This window comes from Sus scrofa, chromosome 15, assembly GCF_000003025.6.
Source record: "Sus scrofa isolate TJ Tabasco breed Duroc chromosome 15, Sscrofa11.1, whole genome shotgun sequence".
NCBI lineage: Eukaryota > Metazoa > Chordata > Mammalia > Artiodactyla > Suidae > Sus > Sus scrofa.
The window spans coordinates 77,579,314-77,605,222 of record NC_010457.5 but is presented as its reverse complement, the minus strand read 5'-3'; the positions used below and the strand labels follow the sequence as shown (position 1 = coordinate 77,605,222).

At 38.0% G+C, this 25,909-nt stretch overlaps 1 protein-coding gene across 5 annotated transcripts in view; it reads right to left on the bottom strand.

Annotated features, from left to right (window-relative positions):
* The window catches only part of DCAF17 (DDB1 and CUL4 associated factor 17), a 39,285-nt gene continuing 14,685 nt past the window's right edge, over positions 1,310-25,909 (bottom strand). Inside the window, exons 7-14 of one of the 5 annotated variants that reach the window (XM_005671955.3) lie at positions 25,340-25,467; positions 24,938-25,043; positions 17,243-17,385; positions 13,676-13,785; positions 9,520-9,610; positions 8,723-8,806; positions 6,614-6,769; positions 1,310-5,834 (exon numbers count right to left, since the gene is read on the bottom strand). In XM_005671955.3, coding sequence (XP_005672012.1) covers positions 5,667-5,834; positions 6,614-6,769; positions 8,723-8,806; positions 9,520-9,610; positions 13,676-13,785; positions 17,243-17,385; positions 24,938-25,043; positions 25,340-25,467 — 986 coding nt within the window. In that variant the 3' untranslated portion in view covers positions 1,310-5,666. The remainder of the gene's footprint in view (positions 5,835-6,613; positions 6,770-8,722; positions 8,807-9,519; positions 9,611-13,675; positions 13,786-17,242; positions 17,386-24,937; positions 25,044-25,339; positions 25,468-25,909) is intronic. The other 4 variants (XM_001928016.5, XM_013984269.2, XM_013984268.2 and 1 more) reach the window with 4 other exon arrangements.

Genomic DNA, 25,909 nt, shown 5'->3' with positions numbered 1-25,909 from the left:
TCCACCACCGCTGGCATGTAAAATGGTACAATCCTTTGGGAAAAAAGCTCTGGAAGTTTTTTATTAAACTAAACATACACCTACCCTACAATTCAATGATTCCATCCTTAGCTATTTACTCAAGAGGAATAAAGACATGCATTAAAAAAAAAAAATCTGTGGGAGTTCCCCTCATGGCTCACGGTTAATGAATCCGACTAGGAACCATGAGGTTGCGGGTTCGATTCCTGGCCGCAAGGATCCGGTGTTGCTCAGTGGGTTAAGGATCCGGTGTTGCTGTGGGTTGTGGTGTAGGTCACAGACGCAGCTTGGATTCCGAGTTGCTGTGGCTGTGGTGTAGGCTGGCAGCTACAGCTCCGATTTGACCCCTAGCCTGGGAACCTCCATATGCCACGGGAGTGACCCTAGAAAAGGCAAAAAAAAAAAAAAAGGACAAAAAATTTTAAAAATCTGTGTAAAGGAGTTCCAGTCATGGCTCAGTGGTTAACGAATCCGACTAGGAACCATGAGGTTGTGGGTTCGATCCCTTGCCTTGCTCACTGGGTTAAGGATCTGGCATTGCCGTGAGCTGTGATATAGGTCGCAGACATGGCTTGGATCCCACATTGCTGTGGCTCTGGCGTAGGCCGGTGGCTACAGCTCCGATTCGACCCGTGGCCTGGGAACCTCCATATGCGCGGGAGTGGACCAAGAAATGGTAAAAAGACCCAAAAAAAAAAAAAATCTGTGTAAGAATGTTCATAGCACTCTTTCTCATAATAGCAAAAAAGAAAGAAAAAGAAGAAAAACAAACTATGACATATTCATGTAAGAGAATACTCAAGCAATAAAAAGGAATGAACAACTGATACAGGCAACATGAATTAATCTCAAAAACATGCTGAGTGAAAGAAGCATTATGCTTTGTATGAATTCATTTACATGAAGCTTTAAAATAGGCAGGCTTAATCTGTGAGGCAAAATAACCAGAAGAGTAGTTACATCTGAGAGGTGGGGTGGGTACTGACTAGAAAGGAGTATGAGGAAACTTTCTGGCATAACAACATTGTTCTAAATTTTGATAAGGGTTTAGGTCACATGAGTCTATGGATTTGTGAAAAATGAGCAAATTTATACTTAACATTTGTGCACTGCATTGCATGTAAGTGTACATTAACAATTTTAAAAACTAAATCATATTAAACTCTACTTAATGATACTTGTTTTGAAGTATTTATAGGGATGTAGACTGATGCCTGCAATTTATTTTGAAATGTATCATAAAATAACATGGATGATTAATAAAACATTCTGAATAAAAAAAGATCCATATGATTGGTATTGAGTATTTATTGTAAAATTCTGTCAATTTTGCTGTATGTTTCAAAATTTTTATAATAAAATGAGGGGAAAAACCCCCCATTGGTCTTATCTTTCTATTACATATCCTTGGCCTGAAATAAATTATTCTTTCTATAGGATAGAGACTCTATAGAAACACAGGGACCAGAAATTAGCACCTGCATCCTTCCTGGGATCCTAAAAGGTAAGTCATACATGTAAACATTGTAAGAAAGGTAAGAAAATATAATAATTATTGAAAAGGAAACCAAGTTCCAGTGAGAGTAATTACTAATACCGGTGTTTATTATCACCACAAACAAGAAGAGAATTCCATTTTTTGTACCTTTTAAAAAACTGATTTTTTTAACCATTGCAGGAAGAGCCATCTTTTATGTCAAGTTATATACCTGAATAGGCCCAGTGCATCTTACCCAAACTTTGTCCAAAATTTGCATGTACAATCATCATTTAAAAACCATTTTCCTATGTACCCAATATTATCATTGTTAATATGCTATATAAGGGATATAATAACGTTTTTGGCCTTTTGAGAGCTTTAGAGGAGATTTGGCATGTTTGTATCAAACAAATCTGAATGTGTTTCCCATCTCTATACTCTCTAGTTGTAGGACTTTGGGCAAATTAACTTCTGTAAATCTCACTTTCCTCCTTTGTAAAATGAGGAAGGATAATGGTAGTCCATAACTTATACGGTTATTCTAAATGTTAAGTTAGACCATTTATTTTACCTGTAGCACAGTGACTGGCAGATAGAAAGCACTCAGTAAATATAAGCTTTCATTAAGGAAAAAAGTATGTACAAGAAACAAAACATTCAACTGATGAAGAATGTGGAGTACCTTAATCGGTTTAAATAGAACAGTATTATCTCCTCACTAGGTAGGTCAAATAGCAACTACAATAGGTTTGGTTTTGTTTTCTCTCCAGGGTGTGAGAAATGTTTTAGAAAGTCAAAGAGCAATAATTTTGCTGCACTGATACTTGAGAATACAGAATCTTAGATCAAAGAGTAAAATGCAAAAATACATCTCTTATCAGCTTAACATCTGGACCTGCTGAAAGAAGCTACCCTGCTTCACCCAATCTTGCATTAAACACTTAGAATGTCACCCGTAAATGTTTCATGCCTGTCGCTAGGACCTGTTAAGTAGGTGGGCACATAAAGTCTCTCAAAGAGTCAGGTAGAGGGGGGTTAAGGGGAGCAGGGGGACATTAACTACCATTTCCCTCTACCCTCAAAAGTACAAATGGCAGTCTCATGCCTGGCAGGTGGCAGAATGAGCAGCTGCATGCCACTGTGGAAGCTGGGAAGTCCATAATGTGGGGGGAAGCATGCTGCACTGTCTCCTGCGATGTGTGTTATTTGAATACTTCCCACATTCTTCGCTGTCTTCTTTATCTTTTGGCATCTTTTTATTAACATTCCTGTTAACAATCATGGAGTCGACATTCCCACATAATGTTGCAATTGGCTGAAACTAAGCAGTAGCAGCTTGTCCCTTTAGTTGGGGCATAGGCTTTCCCGCTTGTTATACTGCCCACAACTCCCTGCTGTCTTTCGCACCAGGTGTGTTTCCTGCCTGGCCCATAAGGCATGTGGATCCAGGTCTAGTTTGATCTGGGAAGCAGTGAGACATCAGGAGTTCTTAGTGTCAGCTTCCATCTCCACTAGAAGTTTTCCACTCACCCCTGCCCCCACCAAAAAAGCAGCCAGCAATCTCAGACAGTTCTTAGATGCCTTTCTGAATAGATGAGTTCCTTTCTATCACTTCATCAAAAGGGAATGACTTAGAGAAAACTCAACAAACCCCCTTTAAGAAAAAATCTGAGAGGACTGAAGATCCTTTTCTGAGACACTTTTAGAAATGGAGAGCAGGCTTTCTGCTTCTACAAAGCACAGCATCTACTTTGAAACCCACACACATTGACTTCTTTTCTCTGGTATTTTTAAAATCTATTCCCTCTTATTGGACTTGTTTTTCAAGATATGAATTCACAGACTGTTTAGAAATAGCTCTTGTCTAGCTGGAAATTTGGGGCAATATCTAGCACATCATAACTATACAACTGCTTTGTCATCACAATCATGTCTCCAAAATACTCTGAGAGCTTCAAATACTATATTAAATAGGACCATTTAATATGCATAAAATGAGAATGGATTTTTCAATTATTCAATATAAAAGTATTAGAATTTAATATATGAAGATAGTTTTATCATCTTGCTCATGAGGTAATCATTTCTACTTTCCCACAGGGTTATTACACACAGGAGCAGATTTGGAAAGATTTTTTTTTTGCCAACATATATTTTCCCTTATTCTAAAATGCTAGCAATCTTCTTTTTTATTGTAAAAAAGACAGTTTTAGGTTTGTTCCCTTTATTTCTCGTCAGTTTTTGGACTCTGCTACTAATTTAACTTTTGGAATAGTTAACACCCTTCTCACAGGTGCCCTGTTGATCATAATAAGCTTGAAATTTATCTGCAAACTTCAAGAGTAGAACATGTTCTTAACAAGGGATCAAGCCAAAACTGAAGGAAAAACTTGAGGATTTTTTATTTATTTATTTTTTTGTCTTTTTAAGGACGCACCCACAGTGTAGGGAAGTTCCCAAGTGAGGGTTGAATCAGAGCTGGAGCTGCCAGCCTACACCACAGCCATAGCAATGCCAGATCGGAGCCATGTCTGTGAACTATACCATAGCTCAAAGCAATGCCAGATCCTTAACCCACTGTGTAGGGTCAGGGATCAAAGCCATACCGTCAGGGATACTAGTGGGGTTCATTACCACTGAACCACAATGGGAACTCCAAAAACTGGAAAATTTTAATATAAATCATCCAAGCTAAAATCCCATATTTTAACTTTAAATTTGAATTAGCAAAGATTTTTACTGCTGTTTCTTGCCCTTCTGTTCTTACTAGCTACTCTTTTAAGCCAAAATCAGAGAAATGTGCTAATAAACACGTAGACTGTAAGCAACTGGATGTCTCAAACAGGAAGCACAAAGAAACAATTTCTCCCTTTACTTTGGTTGCTTTTATTTAACATTCTGAAGAATGATTATTTGAGTTCAAGGATCATATTTCTATTGCTTCCAACAAAGAAGAAAAAATGCTTATTTCGCAACTAAGATAGAGCCAAAAGCTTTTTCTAGCTATCAGTCCGTTTCCAAGCTAGTAAGAACTCCTTGGACTTTATCTACTCTTTCACAGGGAGCAGAGCTGGTACAACCCAGGATACTTTTATCTTATGGCTTAGGTGTGAACATGTTGCCTAAGCAGAACTGAAAGACTCACCAAATAAACAGAATGTTGAAATGAATACAACATTCTTAGATTATTAACCACTAACAGGCTACATAAGAGAAAAAAATTTCACTTAAAGCTTGCTTGAAATTTTTTACGTTAGTCTAATAGAAACACAAAAAACCAATGGGAACATCAAGCCAAGAGAATAAAACCATGGAAGAAAGGACAACTTGGGAACTATAGCCAATTTCCTTTTTTTTTTTTGCTATTTCTTGGGCCGCTCCCACGGCATATGGAAGTTCCCAGGCTAGGGGTTGAATCGGAGCTGCAGCCACCGGCCTACGCCAGAGCCACAGCCACCGGCCTACGCCAGAGCCACAGCAACGCGGGATCCGAGCCGCGGCTGCAACCTACACCACAGCTCACGGCAACGCCGGATCGTTAACCCACTGAGCAAGGGCAGGGACCGAACCTGCAACCTCATGGTTCCTAGTCGGATTCGTTAACCACTGCGCCATGATGGGAACTCCCAATTTCTTAATACTATATACAGATAGAAAACATATATACAGACATATTTTCTAAAAACTGTGATTAACTTTTTTTTTGGTTCAAAGTACGCCTTCATATTATAGATCCCATTTTCCATGCTTAAACCAAGTTTTGTTTAGAGGACAGAGGATTTCTTTCTGTATCTTTTGCATCTTTCTTTCTGTTTCTCCTCTTGGATTTACCAATCGAAATTCCATGCCATCCTACAATAACCATGTTAAGCACCTCCTTATCAAAGACTTTCTTCTAATAACTGAAATTAACCTGTCCTTCTCTGTTCTTCATTTGCATGACCACCACCTAAAAGCTGCAAAATGCTACTAGCCTTCTTGAGATGTTATTCTTTAAAACCTTACACCTTATAGGGCAAGAGTTTTAAAAAAGAAGTCATAGTCATCTGAAGTCAACACAAGGTTTTTTTCTGGAAAATACTGGGGAATATGTTATGCAGGTAATAAAAAGGAGGATTGGACATGGCTGCTGGGGTGTGTGGCTAGAAGTCTCATAAGTTACATCTCAAAATTTAAAATTACCGCAGTCTTTCTTACAACTTCTGTTTGTGGTTTCTTCTTCATCCCCATGGTCACATACCATCTGGTAAACATAGCAGCTGAAGACCCTGCTGGGTTTCTGTTCTATGTGTAATACCAAGTCTCTGTCAAAGTAGACTTCATGGCTATATGTCTGTAATGAAAACACAGGCAAATGGGATCTCCTCTTCACATAACCATATTCACTATTGTTTCATTAAAATGTCACCGCATCTATGCCATGGAGGTTCATATATACACTAGGAGGCAAAACAGTTGCCAGAAATAGTTTATTTTTCATTATTTGTGAATACGCAAATGACTTATGAGAAAAGCATTACACAAAACATTGAGAATGAAAAGAGCCCTGGACTCCCAGATTCTATCACCAAGATTACTGCTATTTCACTCGTGACCATGGGCAAGTTGCTAAACCTTTCAGGTTCTCCACTGATAAAACAATGATGGGATAAAGTCACATCTACTGTTCCTTATAACTTTTATATTCTATAATACTCAGAAGAGCAGACAAATGTTTCCAAGAATGCTTGAAATCGCTACATGCTTAGACTTGTCTCTATTAAATAACTGTGGGGATTCAACACAGTCTATTTTTGTTTGAAAAAACATTACCAAACTTATAAAATAGGAGAAAACCAGACCATGGTAAGGAAATAGGCAGCATGTCTCAGAAAAAACAAAACAAAACATAAATCTTTATCTTTGAGGCCACTGGTAAGGAGGCACCCTCTACTCTAAGGGAGAAAGGCTGAAGAGGTACTCATTTTGTCCTGCATATAGGATGATAACCTCTTTCATGTGATCACTGGTATAGGTGAACCTGGACTGACATGAACGCAGTAACATCTGTTCCAATAAATGTCACCCACAAAGAAATCTCTTACAACTACATATTCCATGGACTCTACTCACCACATCCCATGATTCCACGAGTGGAATGCTTTTAAGTAAAGTTCCATATTCATTACAGTGGAAATCCAGGTGAGCTTTTCCTTCAGCATCTATTTGAGTAACGGCTACCACAGAAAGCAAATCCAACTCATCTTCATAGTCCACAATTTTGAAAGTCTTGGGGAATAGATGGATAAGGCAGAAGAAAAGAGGAGCAAAATCCAGTTAGTATTATTTCCACATTTGTGGCTTAACTATTCTATTACTTATAAAAATACATAGAAAGAAAAAAGAAAGGGTAGGAACATTGATAGAAATGTCTCCACTTATCTGCCTAGTAAAACACTACTCCCAAGATTTTTAAGAATCAAATAGTAGCCTACAGATTTTGATGAACAGAACCAAGTCCATGTAGCTCTCAGCCAAAGCAAAACTGAAATTCTCTATTATGATAGTGAGCCAGAGCTCCAAATTCAAAGGAAGTTTTCGACTGCTGCTGCTGACAAGTATGTTTACTGGTTTCCAGACAGGACGAAATGTACGACGTTCTGTTCTGAACTGAAGACGGCCTGCCGTGCTCAGAAGGTGCTTACACCAGAAAAGCACAAGTCATTTCAAGAAGAACTGAGAGCCCGTCATACACGACTACTTTGACTCTATTTTCCATTTTCGTTTTGGTTCCCTAAGAAAGCAAAAATGGCTGCTTGTACTTGAGGGAGAATATTAGGAACTGAAATCCAACCCATAGAGCAAGACGGGGATAAGAAATGTTAGTTGGAAATGACTAACGATGGTAAAGATGATAAGAGAGAACAATCTAACCCCACAACTCTGTCTCAAGGAAGGTAACCTGGACCCCAGCAGCCTCATGAGAAAGCAGATCCATGTCCACCATCCAGGGATGGCACATCTTGGCAGGCACCATATACTAATCCTTCATTCACATTTGGTCAAACTGCCTTTTAATCCATTTATATTTTCTGCCTTTATTCACTGATGACATAAAAATTTACATAGTGATTCCTTTTGTTTACTTTTTTGTCTTCATCTTACCTTGTCAAACTTCAAAGTGTGACTTCCTGCCTGAGTGTCAGGATTTTAGTTATAACTCCTTTTAACTTTTCCTTTACAAGTGAAAAGTTTTTGTTTTCTAATCTCACAATGAAGAGTATCTTTCTCTTTGCTACTAACTTCTCTGCTCTTATTCTTGCTACCTCTTGCTACTTCTGGTATGTTTTCCTTAAATCCAGTTTTATATGCCAAATAGGAAGCTTCTGCTTTGTTCTCAATAGATTCCTATGGTCTAAAAGAATAAATATATATATTTTTGCTTTTTTGAGAGTAGCCACATACTGTACCACCTCCAGCCCATTTTAAAAGATTTTCAAAGACCATCCTTAGAGGTCCACTCTATATTTCTACCTAGAGATGGTTATACAAACAATATAGTTATAAATGGATTCAGTATTTATGCAATGACTATGTATTTGAAATACGATCACTTTCAGTTGATTTCATAAGTACTTCCAATGCTTTTTGAAAGGAAAGGGTAAAAATGCATTAGCTCAGTGACTGGCAATGTCAAGTTGCGGCCAAAGGCTGAACTGATTCACCACACCCTCACACCCTCCTCCCCTGGCTTATGAACACCGACAAACACATCTACATCTAGCAAGTGAAAAATAAGGCAAAAGCCACAGTCATCAGGATATAACTCAATAATTTTCTATGAAAAGATTTCCCTAGGAAGTATACACATTAATAAAACAAAACAGTAAGCTAATAATAATAGTGTTTTCAATTATTTCGGTCCTTTGAATGCTTCTGCAAACAAAATCTTATGAAAAGAGAGGATGAGAAGTTTTCTAGTGGCGAAGCAGAGTAATCTGGCATTGTCTCTGCAGTTGCTGTTGTGGCAGAGGGGTTTGAATCCTGGCCCAAGAACTTGTACATGCCACAGGCACAGCTTAAAAAAAAAAAAAAAAAAGAAAGAAAAGAGAAGGATGATAGGGATGAATTGGTTCAAATAGCACACACAGTCCTACAGACTAAGGGCGCATGGAGCTACCCCATCTCTACCCCACAGCAAGTTATACTAGTTTAGTTTATTATTTCTGGCTAAAGTAATACCTCTTGTTCTGGGTCATCATCCAGAAGGTTAAAACTTTTTTTTACCACCCGTCCAGAAGCTGTAACAGTGGGTAAGTTTTCATTCTATAGTGTGGAGAGAAATAAAAAGATATGACAAGTCCTATTATATGTAGTCAATGGCAAAACTCTATTAACAATTTTGTTAAAACTAACCAACCTTTCTCCAACATCCACAATTCTTCCCTCAATGAGAAAATTCTGAATCAGATTTCAGATCTTCCCCTTAGTGAAAATACTTCATTAAAGTTTTTAATAGATAAAATACCAAAAGAGGCAAAAATAAATACAAAGGTTACTACTTCATTTGCTTTTCTGATTTTTGCCTTAGTAATAGTACAGCAAATAAAGAGTGGATCTGCTTTTGGAAATTTCTCTCTGCATGATTTTCTTCATGTTCTTAATCTGTGTGCTAAAGAAAAAAAAAACCATCTGAAGCTAAAGAATGGTGATGATTTTTAAAGCTTTACATCTACCCCAACTTACCCTAAATTTGCACAATTAATTAAACAAACCCAAAGGTCAATAATAATTCATCAATAAAAGCTTAAAGAGAAACCCAGAAAGGAAACAGAAACTAAGCAAAAGATAAGCTCAGTACAACCGACTCTCTTCAAATCTCCTAGGTACATGGGCTAAGACTGGCTGGCTACCCAGGTCAAAACGAACAGACTGTACTGTTCTTTTCAGCCACACTAAAAGGCAAACATATTTGCATATTATATTCTTATATAGAAAGGCAGTGATATACAAAGGATTTTAAAGTACTCCAGACTTACTTTGTTCTTCTCCCTGTTAGCCAAAATGACAAAATCTTCAGAGATCTGATGCTGGGCACTATTATTTTCTACTTCACTTAGTTTTAAAACTCTGAAAAAAGTAAAAAAGATTCTAAGAACCTAAGACCTCAACATACCATCAAAGTGTCAAAACTGAACTATTGAAAAGAAACTCAACAAATGAAAATTACAGTAACAACAGTGAGTTAGTTCTCTTCTCCTCCTGATTAGCCCAAAATATTCATATCTGATAACTTGTGTCCATAAATTTCTTTAAATTTAGAGGTTTTGTTAAACGGAAAAACATAAAGACTTGTGGCAGCAGGTGCTAATGCAGCAGCCTGCTGAGGCTTATGTCATCTTCCAAACTGGCTTAATGAAAGCTATTTTAAAGAACCTCCCCTCTGCTATCCTGCAGCATCTTTAATGTTTCAGCTTTAGCAATGGCATTATGGTAGATAATTACATTTCTATTTCTGAATATAGAACGAGGTATCAATGAACAACACCCTGAATTAAATATAATACAGACTGGATTAGCAACAAAACCTAACCTAAGAGTTTTCATGATAAGAGTAATTTTTTTTTTTTTTGGTGGGGGCGCACCTGTGGCATATGGAAGTTCCCAGGCTAGGGGTCTAATCAGAGCTATAGCTGCTGACCACAGCCACAGCTCATGGCAATGCCAGATCCTTAACCAACTGAGGGAGGCCAGGATCTAACTCGAAACCTCATGCTTCCTAGTCGGGTTCATTTCCACTGCGCCATGACGAGAACTCCTCATGACAGAGTAATATTTTAAAATTGCAAATGACTTGGCGTTCCCGACGTGGCGCAGTGGTTAACGAATCCGACTAGGAGCCATGAGGTTTCAGGTTCGATTCCTGGCCTTGCTCAGCGGGTTAAGGATCCAGTGTTGCCATGAGCTGTGGTGGAGGTTGCAAACACGGCTTGAATCCCGAGTTGCTGTGGCTCTGGCGTAGGCCGGCGGCTACAGCTCCGATTGGACACCTAGCCTGGGAACCTCCATATACCTCGGGAGTGGCCCAAGAAATGGCAAAAAAAAAAAAAAAAAAAAAAAAAAAAAAAAAAAAGACAAAAAACAAAAACAAAAACCTGCAAATGACTTAATATTTTTATTTTTTCTTAGTATTTTACTGAAAGATTTGGGTTTTCTGAATGCAAATGGCCTCAGGGATCAAGCTTATTAAGCAAGTGAAAATAAAATGACTTTCTCACCACCCACACAAATCTGTTCATAGCATTAACAAGCATCAAACATACAATGTCCTCAAATCCCAAAGTCTCAAATGCAGGCAAAGAGAACAGCAGCAAGAAGCTGCTGCTGTGGTTGGGGAGAACTGGATGTCTTAGAATTTGCCAGACAACGAAATTAGATTATATTTTACATTCATTAATTAGTTAATTAGTGGCAACATTTAAGACTGGCTATCTTTCAAAACCTGGAGAAAGGGAACAAACTCTCTGTGGACCTTATTTTCTTAGACTCAAACTAATATGAGTGGTAACAAACATTAAGAGTAAGGCTGGAGTTCCCATCATGGCGCAGTGGTTAAGGAATCCGACTAGGAACCATGAGGTTGCGGGTTCAATCCCTGGCCTTGCTCAGTGGGTTAAGGATCTGGCATTGCCGTGAGCTGTGGTGTAGGTTGCAGATGCGGCTCGGATCCCACGTTGCTGTGGCTCTGGCATAGGCTGGCAGCTACAGCTCCAATTCGACCCCTAGTCTGGGAACCTCCATATGCCGTGGGAAGCGGCCCTGGAAAAAGGCAAAAAAAAAAAAAAAAAAAAAAAAGAGTAAGGCTTACTAAAGTTTAACCACAGTTTTTACCACCTTGTGTAAAAGTTCATTATCTTTTTTTTTTAAGCACCTTCATCCTCCTTGTAATTGATTCAGAGTAGACTAATTGTCATGAAGTATAAAAAAATAAAGAAGGCAGACACTGCCCTTCTTATTCAACAAATACTGAGCACCTACTCTGTACTAAGACCTGTGCTCAGTGCGAGTGTTATAGGTGTCAGCAAAACAGACTCATTTCCTGTTGTTATGGAGTTCATGATTCCAAAGTTAGGTATTTCAACAGATAATCACACAAATAATTAATTTAAATTGCTGTTAAGTTCTACGGAGGATTACAGAGTGGATGCCATGAAAATATGATGGGAGAGCTAACTTAATGAGGGCTATCAGGGAAGGACTCTTTGAAAAAGGGACATTTAACAGGGCATAAAATATGAATAGAAATTAGGATGGAGTACAGGTAGGGAAAACCGGCTCCAAACAGAAGGACCAGATCTTCAGCTTTCTGAAAAGACAGCATGACTGATGTAATCGGAGTGGGAGGAATCTTTTAGACCAGTTAAGTAAGTCAGTCTTTTTTTTTTTTTTTTTTTTTGCTTCTTAGGGCTGCACCTGCGGCATATGGAGGTTCCCAGGCTAGGGGTCAAATTGGAGCTACAGCTGCTGGCCTACACCACAGCCACAAGCAATGCAGGATCCAAGCTGCGTCTATGACCTATAACACAGCTCACAGCAATGCCAGGTCCTTAACCCATTGAGGAAGGCCATGGATTGAACCTGCAACCTCATGGTTCCTAGTCAGATTTGTTTCTGCTGCACCATGACGGGGACTCCAAGTGTGTCAGTCTTTATCTCAAATGCAACAGGAGGACATAAAGAGGGTTAATGTATAATCCGTTAATGTTTCTAAAAATCACTCTAGCTGCTGAGAAGAAAACAGACATAAAAGAGTAAAAAGTGGTTTCTTAGAATCCTATAGGCAGGCTATTTACTGTAGTATAGGCTTGTGATGACAATGGTCTGACCAAAATAGTGGTAGTGGCCAAGGGCAGAAAGAGGCAGATTTAAGAAATATTCAGTAGCAAAATAAACTACACTGACAGACTATACAGGGGTGTGTGTGTGTGTGTGACAGAGAGGTGGTGGGGAATGCAGGCGTTTTAAGTATATGTAGACTGATGAAAGACAAAAAGATAAGAGAGTGTCAAGAATGGTTCCAGATTTATGACACAAGCTTAGATGAGAGCTTTGGGCTAACATATATATTTTGGAGTTTTGGGGCATACATAATCTTTGGAGCCAAGGAATAAAACAGAAAAATCATATAGAAAGATAATGAAGAGTGAGAAAAGAAGGTCTAAGGACTGAGGTCATCCAACAATTAAAGTCTGGGTAGAAGAGGAAGAACGTGAAAGGATCCTAAGAAAGGTAAGAGAGGGAGGAAAATATTCAGGAGCACTGTGGTGTTGGGGAAGCCAAATGAAGAGTGTTTAAAGGAAGGTGAGGTCAACTGTGTGGAAGATGCGGGTAATGAAAACAAAACAAGGGGAGTTCCCGTTGTGGCTCAGTGGTTAACAGATCCGACTAGGAACCATGAGGTTGCAGGTTCGATCCCTGCCCTTGCTCAGTGGGTTAAGGATCCGGTGTTGCCGTGAGCTGTGGTGTAGGTTGCAGACGTGGCTCGGATCCTGCGTTGCTGTGGCTCTGGTGTAGGTTGGTGGCTACAGCTCCAATTGGACCCCTAGCCTGGGAACCTCCATATGCCATGGGAGTGGCCCTAGAAAAGGCAAAAAGACCAAAAAAAAAAAAATAATAATAATAAAATAAAATAAAACAAGGGCTGGAGCTCCCTGGTAGCCTAGCAGTTAATAAGGATCTGGAATTGTCACTCCTGTGGCTTGGGTTTTATCCCTGACAGGGGAACTTCCACATGCCGCACACATGGCCAAAAATACCCCCAACAAACCAAGTTTTACTTGAAAAAACCTCACGCTTCTCTGCAAGTAATGCTGTCTTTTACAATAAAAATAAATCGTCTCTCTCAATAATCCCTGAGAATGAATTAAGGCCTGATGAGGATGAACTGACCAGTAATCTCCTTTCACTAATACATCATCTCTCACCCATCAAAGAACTTAGTCAAATGTACTATTTTCAAACAGTCAATGACGAGGTTGAAAGAATAAAGTCAGGTTTTCTCCATGCTGGTCTCTACAGAAGCACCCTACCATAAGTTAATTATTTCCTCAACTGGCTCAACAGGTAGCTGACAAAAATAAAGATGCCACTAAATACTACCAAAAGCTACTTTTAACTTTAAAGGAAAATACTCACTTGACCTGATTTGGGCCAACATGTATTATTCTACCAGAAGCATCAGGATGGAAATAAATCCAGTCAGATTCTAGAGAACAACACTCCATTTCTTGGATCCCATTTTTGGCCTGAAATTGGGACAAAGTATTGAAAATAAAAATTAAGGGAAAATAAAATAATTCTGCAAATTTAACACAGTGATAGATCAGTTAAGTCGAAGGTAAAAGGAAGAGAAAATATTAACAAGTTGAACTGCAGTATGTATTAGGGCTGAACTAGGACACTCAAAATTGAGAAATCTAGAACATTTAAATTCCGAAATTTCATAGATTAACCATGCATCATACATTAATCCTCACAAATAATAACTTAACAGTTACCATATCTCGAGCACCTAATTTGTGTCTGTACTGTATTTGATGTTTTATACTCATTATTTCTTTTGATCTTAGCAACTCAAAGCATATACTATTATCTCCATTTTATGGATGAGGAAACTGAGTCATGAAGAGGATAAATCATTTGCTTAATGTTCTGCACCTACTAAACAGCAGATCAGACTCCAAAATCCATGGATTTTCCACTATTTAATTTTGCCAAAATTATGTACATGCAGCCCCCTATAACTTCTTCCTCCCTTTCCCATCCCCAACAAACTGTCAATCAGAAGAGTGGATAGAACAAAAATAAACATGCGACCAAACAGGTCATTAAATCTCCTTGGCTAAGTCAGATATTAAATGCTGATGCTAAGGATATGCCTTAAGATTGCTTAGCATTTAAGGTAAGCAGAGTGATTTATTTCATGTCAGTATATTTAGACATTAAAATAAAGATACCTCCAGGTATATTCACATAATGTCATAAATGTTTTACTTTATACACAGTAGCACTGGGGGCTAATACCAGCATGGATACATTAACTTCACTGGCTTTATCTGAATCATTTACTGTAATTTCTCCAACATAAATGAAACGATACCATTTTTCCTATTAGATATTCATAAGATTTTCTGACATGTAAAATTATTAACTCCATTCACATATACTCACAGGACACTATATTTAAGGTATCACACTAAGCATTCACATGACATCCATTAAGCATAATCTTTGTCATCAAGAAGCTCATATTCAAGGGAGAAGCACAAATAGAAAATAAAGCAAAAAATAAAAGACAAAGCAGTCAAGCCATACACAGGATATTAACAAGCATCCAACCTAGGTAAACAGAATTTCAAGAGCCTGAACTTAGCCTTGAAATGAGAAGAAAATGGCTGCAAAGAAGAAACAGCAAAATCAAAAGCACAGGAGCATGTGCACAAACATGTAGCATGTGCACAAACATGGGTAGCAGACAAAATTAAACTAAGCAGTAGAGTGTTTAGTCAAGAGGTAGGCTGGGGCCACATCACAAGTGCTTTGTATGCCATGCTTTTTTTTTTAAATGGTATTTAATACTTTTTAAGTATCAATTAAAAATTATGAGCTTTAATTTTTCAAGAATTTTTATAAGTATCCTAACATTTTCTAATAGAAATGGTGGTATTACTACGTTTTACATCTAAGAAAAACAATGCCATTAAAAATCTTGGTTACAACCAGTGAAATTAATGTGTCCATTTTGGCATTAGCTCCAAATGTTCTTTTGTTTAACATAAAACTTTTTTTATACTGTTTGTGTGGGTACCCCCCAACACACACACCTTTCTTTAAGAGACTCTTCTCTTTATTGTAATATCTAAATACAACACGTAAATGAAACATTATCTCTCTTTTGTTAAATACTAGGCAGCATTATTACTAGCTTCTGTAGTGTTTATTATTGCTCAAATGTTAGTTTGAAGCTCAGTTTAAGAGACGGCTATGAATCATTTTCTGAATCCTTCAGTTTGCCTGCATATATGTTTTGAGGTTACCTAAACTGAGGTTACCTGACTGACAGGTAGGGAGGTAATGGGCATATACATCATTAAGATAGTATCAATGCAACAAAGTAGTACAGCAAAAGGACTGAAAACTCCCCTGGATTTAGCGATTATTTAAGAATATATTGAAATACAGAACTGACTAAATGTTAATCAGTAATTACAGGAGCCCACTTGACAGCACACCTGATGTAGATGTTCGAGGCCATTTTATACACACACACAAAAGAAAATGTATTATCAGTTCTTATATTAGAAGACTAGGTACTAACTGTCCAGAATGTAAACTGCAGGGTTTGACTGGATGCAAAAGTTTGGTATAAGGGAGGAAGGCACTGGGCTGGGCCAAACAGGAACTGCCACATGTGATAAGTTTGTAAGAAAAAGGAAGGCAACAAAGCTCTTATGGAAAAAAACAAGACACTATACACAATATTCCCAGGTGGCCACGACATCAAGGAAAATGGATAATTGGATCTAAGACTGTGCAGATCTTCAGTGTGGTGATAGGCGACCTGTGACTCTCATAGCTACTGGATCTAACAGTGACTGATAAGAAAGATTCTGGAAGAAAAGGCGTAGAATAGGCTGAGTCTGCCTCAGAAGTTCCAGAAACAAACTAAACTAAAACAGCAATATACAATAGAGATAGAACCTCCCTCTGTGCACTCACTCTTCAGCACTTATCTCAATCACTGTACTTAATGGACTGCATCTTATTTATCTACATGTTTGCTTTCGAGAGTGTAAGCACCCTGTGGGAAGGGAATACGTCCCCAGCAAGTCTGGCACATGGCAGGCCCTAAATGATGTTTATTAAATAAGTCAATGTCTAAATCATATTTTTAAAGAAACTAAAGAATTAATTCAAGGGGTAGAAATTTCTATTGTCTTGCCATGTACCCTTTCTTTCTATTCTGCCATATATAACTTAAAAATATCCTTGAAAACTTACAGAGTGCGGTTTTTTTTTTTTTTTAGTCTTTTTAGGGCCACACCCACGGCATAGAGGTTCCCAGGTTGGGGGTCGAATTGGAGCTACAGCTGCCGGCCTAGGCCAGAGCAAGCAATGTGGGATCTGAGCTGCGTCTGCGACTGACACCACAGTTCATGACATCGCCAGAATCTTAACCCACTGAGCGAGGCCAGGGATGGAACCCGCAACCTCATGGATACTAGTCGGATTTATTTCCACTGCGCTACAATGGGAACTCCAAAACTCAAAAGTGTTTTAATGCTTATATTGTGACCAACAGAATTCCATCTGGATCTGCTCTGGAAGGCAAAGAGCAACAAACCACAAAGCAGTAGAACCAAAAACACATTCCGCCAGTAATTTCAGAGACAGCCTGAATATATTCCAACAATTCCCTCCATAGAGCTTCAGAGATGTTTTACATGGGATCAAGGAGACTGGTAAGAAAAAAAACTAATAAATCTTTGGTGCCCTGAGAATATTCAAATGTTAATGTTTTAAAATTCTGGGTAGTATGTACAGTGTTGTTATATTCTTTGTACTCTTCTGTACTTTAGATTGTTTACAAATTATTAATACAAACAAAAAAGTAATTCATAGGAATGGGTACCAACTAGAAAAGCAGAGAATAAGGAATTTCCGATATAAATTTACTACTAAAGTCTGATCACCAGGATTTACCAAGGAATTGTCCTTGAGGGCACAAATATGGAAAACTCCTTTCTGTTTCTTCTTATTAGGTGTGATGATGTAGTGCCAAGGATGGCCTCCAATCTGAAAAGCATTCTCTAGGGAGGACACCTCAAAGAGCAGTGGTGGTGTGTCTGTAAAGATGGGCAAAAGGAATTTATTAGCTTCTTTGTTCTGGAATACTTGGAACATTCATTAACTGGATTCAACCTTTCTTTGCATGCATCACCTATGAATTTCCATTAATGAAAAATTACTATGTTCAAGGGAATAAAATACAATTGAAGTAAGAGGCTTACTTCTAAGAAAAGAAAAAGCTGGTAGGAAATAACTGTTATGAGTCAACTTTCTAGACATCTGTTTTGAGGATATGTGTGACATGAAACTGGATGGAGATAAAAAGTGGGCTGAAGGTGCTTATGGTGACAAAAAATGACAAAGTAGACCAAATAAATGCAGCTGCCATTTAATAAGCACCTACTATCTATAAGGATTAGATACTATTTCCAACTTTCACAACAATCCAAAAAGGTAATTAGGTCTAATAATTTCTTCAAATGTGAGGAATTTCATATTCTAGACTAACAGGTTATACTTAAGCAAACTTTACAAGAGAAGTGTTTAAGATTTCCACTTTGGGAGTTCCCATCATGGCTCAGTGGTTAACAAAGCCGACTAGGAACCATGAGGTTGCGGGTTCGATCCCTGGCCTTGCTCAGTGGGTTAACGATCTGGTGTTGCCGTGAGCTGTGGCATAGGCTGGCGGCTACAGTGCAGCTCAGATTAGACCCCTAGCCTGGGAACCTCCATATGCTGCGGGAGCAGCGCTGGAAAAGGCAAAAAGACAAAAAAAAAAAAAAAAAAAAAAAAAAAAAAAAGATTTCCACTTTGGAAGTGGTATCAAATAGCTGGATCTTTAACCCACTGAGCAAGGCCAGGCATCGAACCTGCAACCTCATGGTTCCTAGTCAGATTCATTAACCACTGCTTAGGGTGGGTTCTGTCACAGCGGAAGCTTTACCAAAGGATAGTCACTACTGTCATATAATTATGAGATGGGTTAATTTTAAGGTAGTTTAGACACGTCCAAACAGCCATTGTCTTTCAGAGGTTGACACTACAAAAGAACTATCTGTTAGTGTTAATGTTATTAATGAACTAACTAACATGTTAGTGCACATGTTACTAATCCTAGCCTTCTTTGATGACAATTAATTTTAGGTAGAGCATAACTGATTTACTTTTGGAGCAATACATTCTGCTGCTTTAGAAGACCAGAATTCCTTTGGGAAGCCCTTATGAAACACCATTTGAGTGTGTTTGGAAGGTGGCTGATCTACATGTTGTTTGCTGACCCCTCTAACCTGAGAGTTTAATTTTTTGGTTTTATGAGGCTACCACTGTCAGTAAAGAAACTTGTCTTAGGGAGACCATTCACTGAAGAGTCACATGTTACATACAGAAGTGTGCGGAGTTCCCGTCGTGGCGCAGTGGTTAACGAATCCGACTAGGAACCATGAGGTTGCGGGTTCGGTCCCTGGCCTTGCTCAGTGGGTTAAGGGTCCGGCGTTGCCGTGAGCTGTGGTGTAGGTCGCAGACGTGGCTCGGATCCCGCATTACTGTGGCTCTGGTGTAGGCTGGTGGCTACAGCTCCGATTCGACCCCTAGCCTGGAATCTCCATATGCCACGGGAGCGGCCCAAGAAATAGCAAAAAGACAAAAAAAAAAAAAAAAAAAAAAAAGTGTGTGCCTTATTAGGCCTCTTCATAAGGGCAATTTACTACTTAGAGCTTTACAAAGGAAAAAAATGATGAAAAGTTGAGTTTACAAACTGACAATCTTGAGAAGAAAGAAGAGACAGGTATAAATATATCAAACATATATAAAGTGCCCTTTCATTAAACTTTTAAAGAAAAGGTAATATTCTTAGAGATCGTTTAATTTTTTTATTTTTATTTATTTATTAATTATTATTATTATTTTGTCTCTTTGCCATTTCTTGGGCCGCTCCCGCACATATGGAGGTTCCCAGGCTAGGCATTGAATCGGAGCTATAGCCACTGGCCTACACCACAGCCACAGCAACACAGGATCCGAGCCACGTCTGTGACCTACACCACAGCTCACGGCAACGCTGGATCCTTAACCCACTGAGCAAAGCCAGGGATGGAACCCGCAACCTCATGGTTCCTAGTTGGATTTGTTAACCACTGGGCCAAGACAGGAACTTCCTAGAGGTCTTTTTAAATAATAAGAAAACTATGAGTACCCCAACAGAAAAATGGGCAAAGGACACCAAAAGGTAAATTATGAAAGAAATACAAACATAATATATGATAATATGGTGGCTATCAAATGATGGTCAGTGAGGAAACTAAGAATTATAAAAAGAAAAAATACAGTTAGAGTTTGAATTGGGGGTTAAAATTTAAGTAGGTATGTTGCAGAGAAAATAGGAATTCAAAATAGAACAAAAATCAATGCAAAAACATGTGTTTAAAAAGAAATACTTTTCAGAGTTTCCGTCGTGGCTCAGTGGTTAACGAATCCGACTAGGAATCATGAAGTTGCGGTTCAATACCTGGCCTTGCTCAGTGGATTAGGAATCTGGCGTTGCTGTGGCTCTGGAGTAGGCCAGTGGCTACAGCTCTGATGAGACCCCTAGCCTGGGAACCTCCAAATGCCACGGGTGTGGCCCTAGAAAATGCAAAAAGACCAAATAAATAAATAAAAAGAAATACTTTTCTCAGCAATTGCTAAAAATGGCCCCAAAGCAGTAGCAGGACTCTGCTCACCACAACTCTGATGGGTCCCCATTAGCCCCAGGAGCCCAAATTTTGATCTCTAATACCATGGTCAATTGAAAGGGCCAAGGAATTCTCAGAGAATGGCTGATTTCAAGTCTGTGGTGAGGAAATTTTAGGATTATTAATAGTTACAGGAATATTCCTGACCTGTTTATAGTCACAGAAAATTAAAAACAACCTAAATGTCCATAGTAAACTAATTAAATAAATTTAAAGTTCAAGCATAAAATGGTATAAATCAAGTTCTTGAAACCTCGAGTTGCTTAGTGTGTGTACACATATACACAGGACCACTTCCTAGCAATGGGAATACAAGCACTGACTCGAAAAGCATCTGAAGAAATATAACGAAAACTCAAGTCTTCTTTTCATTTATATCCCCCAGAGGTAACTACTATTTATCAGGTTTCTGTGTGTCCTTCCAGATATTTCAAGCAATCCTAAAAGCATAAGCTTATATATATATATATATATATATATATATATACACACACACACGCACTTTTAATACATGCATATGAATACTTAAACACAATGAGGCTTTTTTTTTTTTGGCCACCTCCATGGCATGTGGAAGTCAAGGGGCTAGAGATCAAACCTCAGCCACAGCAGTGACAATGCTGGATCCTTAATCTGCTGAGCCACTGGCAAAATCCAAAATAAGGCTTTTTATTACACAGTTTTGTACTCCTTTTTTTCCACTTATATTGGAAATTGCTCTCTACCCATGTAAAAATAATTCCGGTTTCTTTTTAACAATTAAATTTATGACAAAGCCAAACAATGAAATAATACTAACGTCACCTATCAATGTACACATTATTTCCAAACTTCTGCTGTAAGAAACAATGCTGTAATTGTACAGTTGTCATTTGTACACATGTGAACATAGCTGGGGTAAATTCCTAGAAATGTAAGTGTTTGAAGACTATATGCATTTAAAATTTTGATACATACTGACAAAACTGTTTTTCACAAGAGACTCCAAAAGTAACTGAAAGTGACTCTTCTAGGCTTTCATCAACCCTGTAACCTAACATTTTGATATTTGAGAAACTAAAAAGAAGTATCTTATGATAATGTTAATTTGTACTTCTCTTATCAGTGACATTGGGCTTTGTCCTCCCCTAATTAAAAGTCATTGATAGTTCCTCTTCTTTTGAACAATATCCTTTGCTCATTTTTTGTTGTTGTTTTTGTGTTGTCACTTTTTCTTACTGATCTGCAGAATTTGTATATAATGAGTAAATTACCCCTTATATACACTACAAATATGTCCTGTTTGTAGTTTGATTTTTGAGTTGGTTTGTGTGTTTTAGTTTTTTTATTTTTAGTCTTTTTTTTTTTTTTGCTATTTCTTGGGCCACTGCCGCAGCGTATGGAGGTTCCCAGGCCAGGGGTCAAATCGGAGCTGTAGCCACCAGCCTACACCAGAGCCACAGCAACGCGGGATCCGAGCCACGTCTGCGACCTACGCTACAGCTCACGGCAACGCCAGATCCTTAACCCACTGAGCAAGGGCAGGGAACGAACCCGCAACCTCATGGTTCCTAGTCGGATTCGTTAACCACTGTGCCACGACAGGAACTCCCTTGTGTGTTTTAATTTTTGTTTTTGTTTTTGCCCTGCAGCACTTTATTTTTATGTAAGCAAATTATCAATCCCTTTAATGTCTCTGGGTTTTGTGTCAGAAAGTTCTTCTCAATTCTGAGATAAAATGATTCTCCAAGTTTTTATAGAACTTTAATCCATCTATTATTTATTTTGATGTAAAGAGTAATATAGGACTCCAACTTTTTTGATTTCCTAACACCATCTATTAAATAATCTAGATGAAAATTAATGTTTGTAATATATTAACATTTAAAAGCTGGTTAGGCTACAGATATGTGCAATAATATGCGATGGATCTCAAAAGTAATATGGTGAGTGAAAGAAGCCAGACAAAAAAAGGACTTGTCACATGCTTCCATTTATATGAAACTCTAGAAATCCAGAGTGAAAGAAGGCAGTTTCACTGGTTGCCTAAGACTGGGAATAGGAAGGAGATTAACTGGAAAGGGCACAGAGGAACATTTTGGAGTGATGAAGAAATTCTAAGTCTTGATTGTAGTGGTGGTTTCATGGATATAAACATTTGGCAAAACTCAAACTGTACAGTTAAAATGAGTGCATTTAAGTGCATATAAATTATACTTCAACAGAACTGATTTTTTAAAAGGCAAGTTACGAAAGCGTATTCACAGCATGATTTTTTTTTTGGTTTTAGACATATAGAAATATATACATTATAAGATTACAAAAAAACCCCACACAGGTGATAACAGTTAACTCTATGCAGGAACACTATGACTGTTTAAAACTTTATTTTGTTTATCATTATTTCCTAGTTTTTACGTAATGAAAATGAACTGCTTTGCATTAAAAAAAATATTTAAAGTTAAAATGAACATTATTTTGTATAGACGTTAATGACCCTGAAAAACAGAACTGGAGAAATAAACAGGATTTCAGTCAATATGGTATGAAAAAATACTCAAAGTTTCCTATATAACATGCTACTTTTATTAGCCAAACATCCAACAATCACTGTATTGTTTTACAATGGCTCATGATTTTATAGATCATATTTTGAAACGTTATTATTTTAAGGTTGATAAAAGTGAGGCCCAGAGAGGTTAAGTAATTTACTCATTATCATACCATTGGTTACAGTGGAATTTCACTCTTACCAATAGCAGAATAAGACTGTGATTTCAAAGCCAATCTCTCTACAAACAGGACCAAAATCACGGCACAATCAAAGGGTCTATGAGCTTTCTTTGTCACCCTGTTCTTTGTTTTACTTGCTTGTTAACTGCATTTCAATGAGAACAATGCTGCCATTGTAGTAAATTCTCTTCAAAATAATTCAATTTAAGTTGCTATGGCTGTGGTGTAGGCTGGCAGCTACAGCTCTGATTTGACCCCTAGCCTGGAACCTCCATATGCCATGGGTGCAGCCCTAAAAAGACAAAAAAAAAAAAAAAGATAAAAAATAAATAAATAAATAAAATAATTCAATTTAGGTACTACTGGGGCCTACCGTTTTAAAATTCTTAATAGATTCCTACTAGTGAATTTGTATCAAATTTAGGAGGTATTGCCAAAGCAGAGTTTTCACAAAACTGCCTAATTCAGCTTGTCCAAGACATCTAACAATGTGATTTATTTTTTAAAATTTATATTTATTTATTTATTTTGGGCCACACCTGTGGCATATGGAAGTTCCTGGGCTGGGGATCGAACTTGCACCTCAGCAGCAACCAGAGCCTCCACAGAGACAATACTGGATCCTTAACCCAGTGGGAACTCCAAAACTTGAGTATTTTGAGCCTCTCGGATAACTTAATTGGCTATACTGGACTCTGATTGTTTTTTGTCCTTTTAGGGCCGCACACATGTATATGGAGGTTCCCAGGCTAGGGGCTGAGTCAGAGCTACAGCTGCCGGCCTACGCCACTGCCACAGCCACAGCCACAGTGATGCCAGATCCAAACCTTGTCTGCAACCTACACCACAGCTCACAGCAACACCAGATCCTTTAACCCATTGAGGAAGGCCTGGGATCAAACCTGCATTTCGTGGATACTAGTCAGGTTCATCACTGCTGAGCCATGATAGCTCCTCTCTGCTTTTTATAGTTTGTCAGTTACTAATAAAAAGAACATCTTGGGAGTTCCTGTTGTGGCTCAGTGGTTAACGAATCTGACTAGAAACCATGAGATTTCAGGTTCAATCCCTGGCCTTGCTCGTGGGTTAAGGAACCAGCGTTGCCGTGAGCTGTGGTGTAGTCACAGACGCAGCTCGGATCCCGTGTTGCTGTGGCTGTGGTGTAGGCTGGCGGCTACAGCTCCGATTCGACCCCTAGCCTGGGAACCTCCATATGCTGCTGGTGAGGGCCTAGAAAAGATTTAAAAAAAAAAGAACATCTTTGTCACAATTAAATCTTTCATTTGTTTCTTGATCTGTTGATGATACAATGTTAATAATAACAGAAAAAAATTATTGCCTTATTTGACCCATGTTAGAAAAACCTTTGGAGTTTCACCTAAATATGTGTTTATTGGCTAGAAGTAAAAGGAAATGTCCTCAACATGATAATGGTTCTTAATGACCTAAACAAGGATAAAAATTATGGTAAAAAATATATTTTATTTATCCACATGATTTTTATACCTATTTGCATTAATTTATCCCAGTTTTGCTGAGACAAACTCTGGTAAGTCATGGTTTATTTGAGTAGTAGGTGATTTCTTTTTTAATAAACTGATGAATTTGATAAGCTAGTTAAATATAGAACATTTTTATTATATTTATAAAATTATGTATAATTTTCTTTTTTGTACTTTGTTAATTTTTTTTTTTTTTGGCTGTGCGCATGGCATATGGAAGTTCCTGGGCCAGAGATCAAATCTGAGCTGTAGCAGTGACAATGCTACATGATTAACCTGATGCACCACAAGAGAACCCTGTTGATTTTTAAGTTGGGTAAATTTCACAGACTTGTAAAATTTCAAGTTATAAAGGAACTAAGATGGTATCATTTGCTGCAACTTATTATTTTGCAAATAAGGAAATCAAGGACTGAAAGGTAAAGTAACTTGCCAAAGGTCACTGATCTCTGGCCAACCAAAGTCCAGCATCCCCAGGCCTTTATGTCAATGAATAACAGATTTTTGTGGACACCTATTCAAAAGCAAGGAATACTCTGTATAGGAGTAAAATGAATGGAATTTATAATTAAATTATGAGAAAAACATTTGGATGATACAATTAATAAATACTAATATAACCACTTAATTTTTAAGGTGAAAAAAGTACTATATTGTAGCCATACCTGTGATTTTAATATTACAAGGAATGCCAAAAGGAGCCTCTCCTACAGTTCCAGTAGTCCCACCCCATCTGCATGCACACCCTAAGTCAAGTTTCTGTTGCATGAACTAAAAACAAAACAAAACAAAAAATGGTGGCTTTAGCACCTACTTATTTGCTGTCTGGAGAGAAAAAAATCAAATTGACATGTATATGACAGAGGAAATGGCTTTATTTATTCAAGGGCCTTTCTTGTTTATCTTCCCACCCCTCTTTTAAAGGTTACTTTGTCTTTCTGCATTTTTACAGTTTTGTAGAGTTGCAATCTACACAAGTGCCTTACTTTAAAAACATCCCATTAAAAAAAAAATCATACTTCAGTCTACACCTTAAGTATGATATGGCAACTTTCAGTTTTCTTTACCTGTTCAGTGATGGCTTGGAAGCTATAAAGTCTGACCAGTCCTGAGCTATACATCACAATCAGTATTCCATGAGACAAGGTGGCATCTGTAACGTTCCCGAAAATCTGAGGGGAAAGGTAGATATCACCTGAGAAAAGACCAGAAGGCCAATCCTCTGAGTGTTTACAGTGTTTGTGTATCTGCTTAATACTCAAGTAATCCCTATAACACTGCTGCCTAACATTATATCATAATTATAATTCAGAAACTTGAAGCTAAGGTGTTATTAGGCATGAGCGGAAGCCACTGGGGTCTCAAACTGAAGCACTATGGGAGTGCAGCACAAACCCCTCAAAAGGATGCCACAGCATTCATTTGCTTCATCCATTTGCTTCACTGTTTTGTCAATCTTTAAATAACAAATCCTTTTCCTCATGGACATAGGTGTAAACTGAGTCTATTTAATACCACCATGCAGGATATGCATAGTTGAGTAAGTACAGGGATATATTCCTTTAGGGTAAAATGTTATCTATAAAAGGACATTTTTAAGCTAGAGATGAAATGATTGGGTCTAGGAACATAATTCT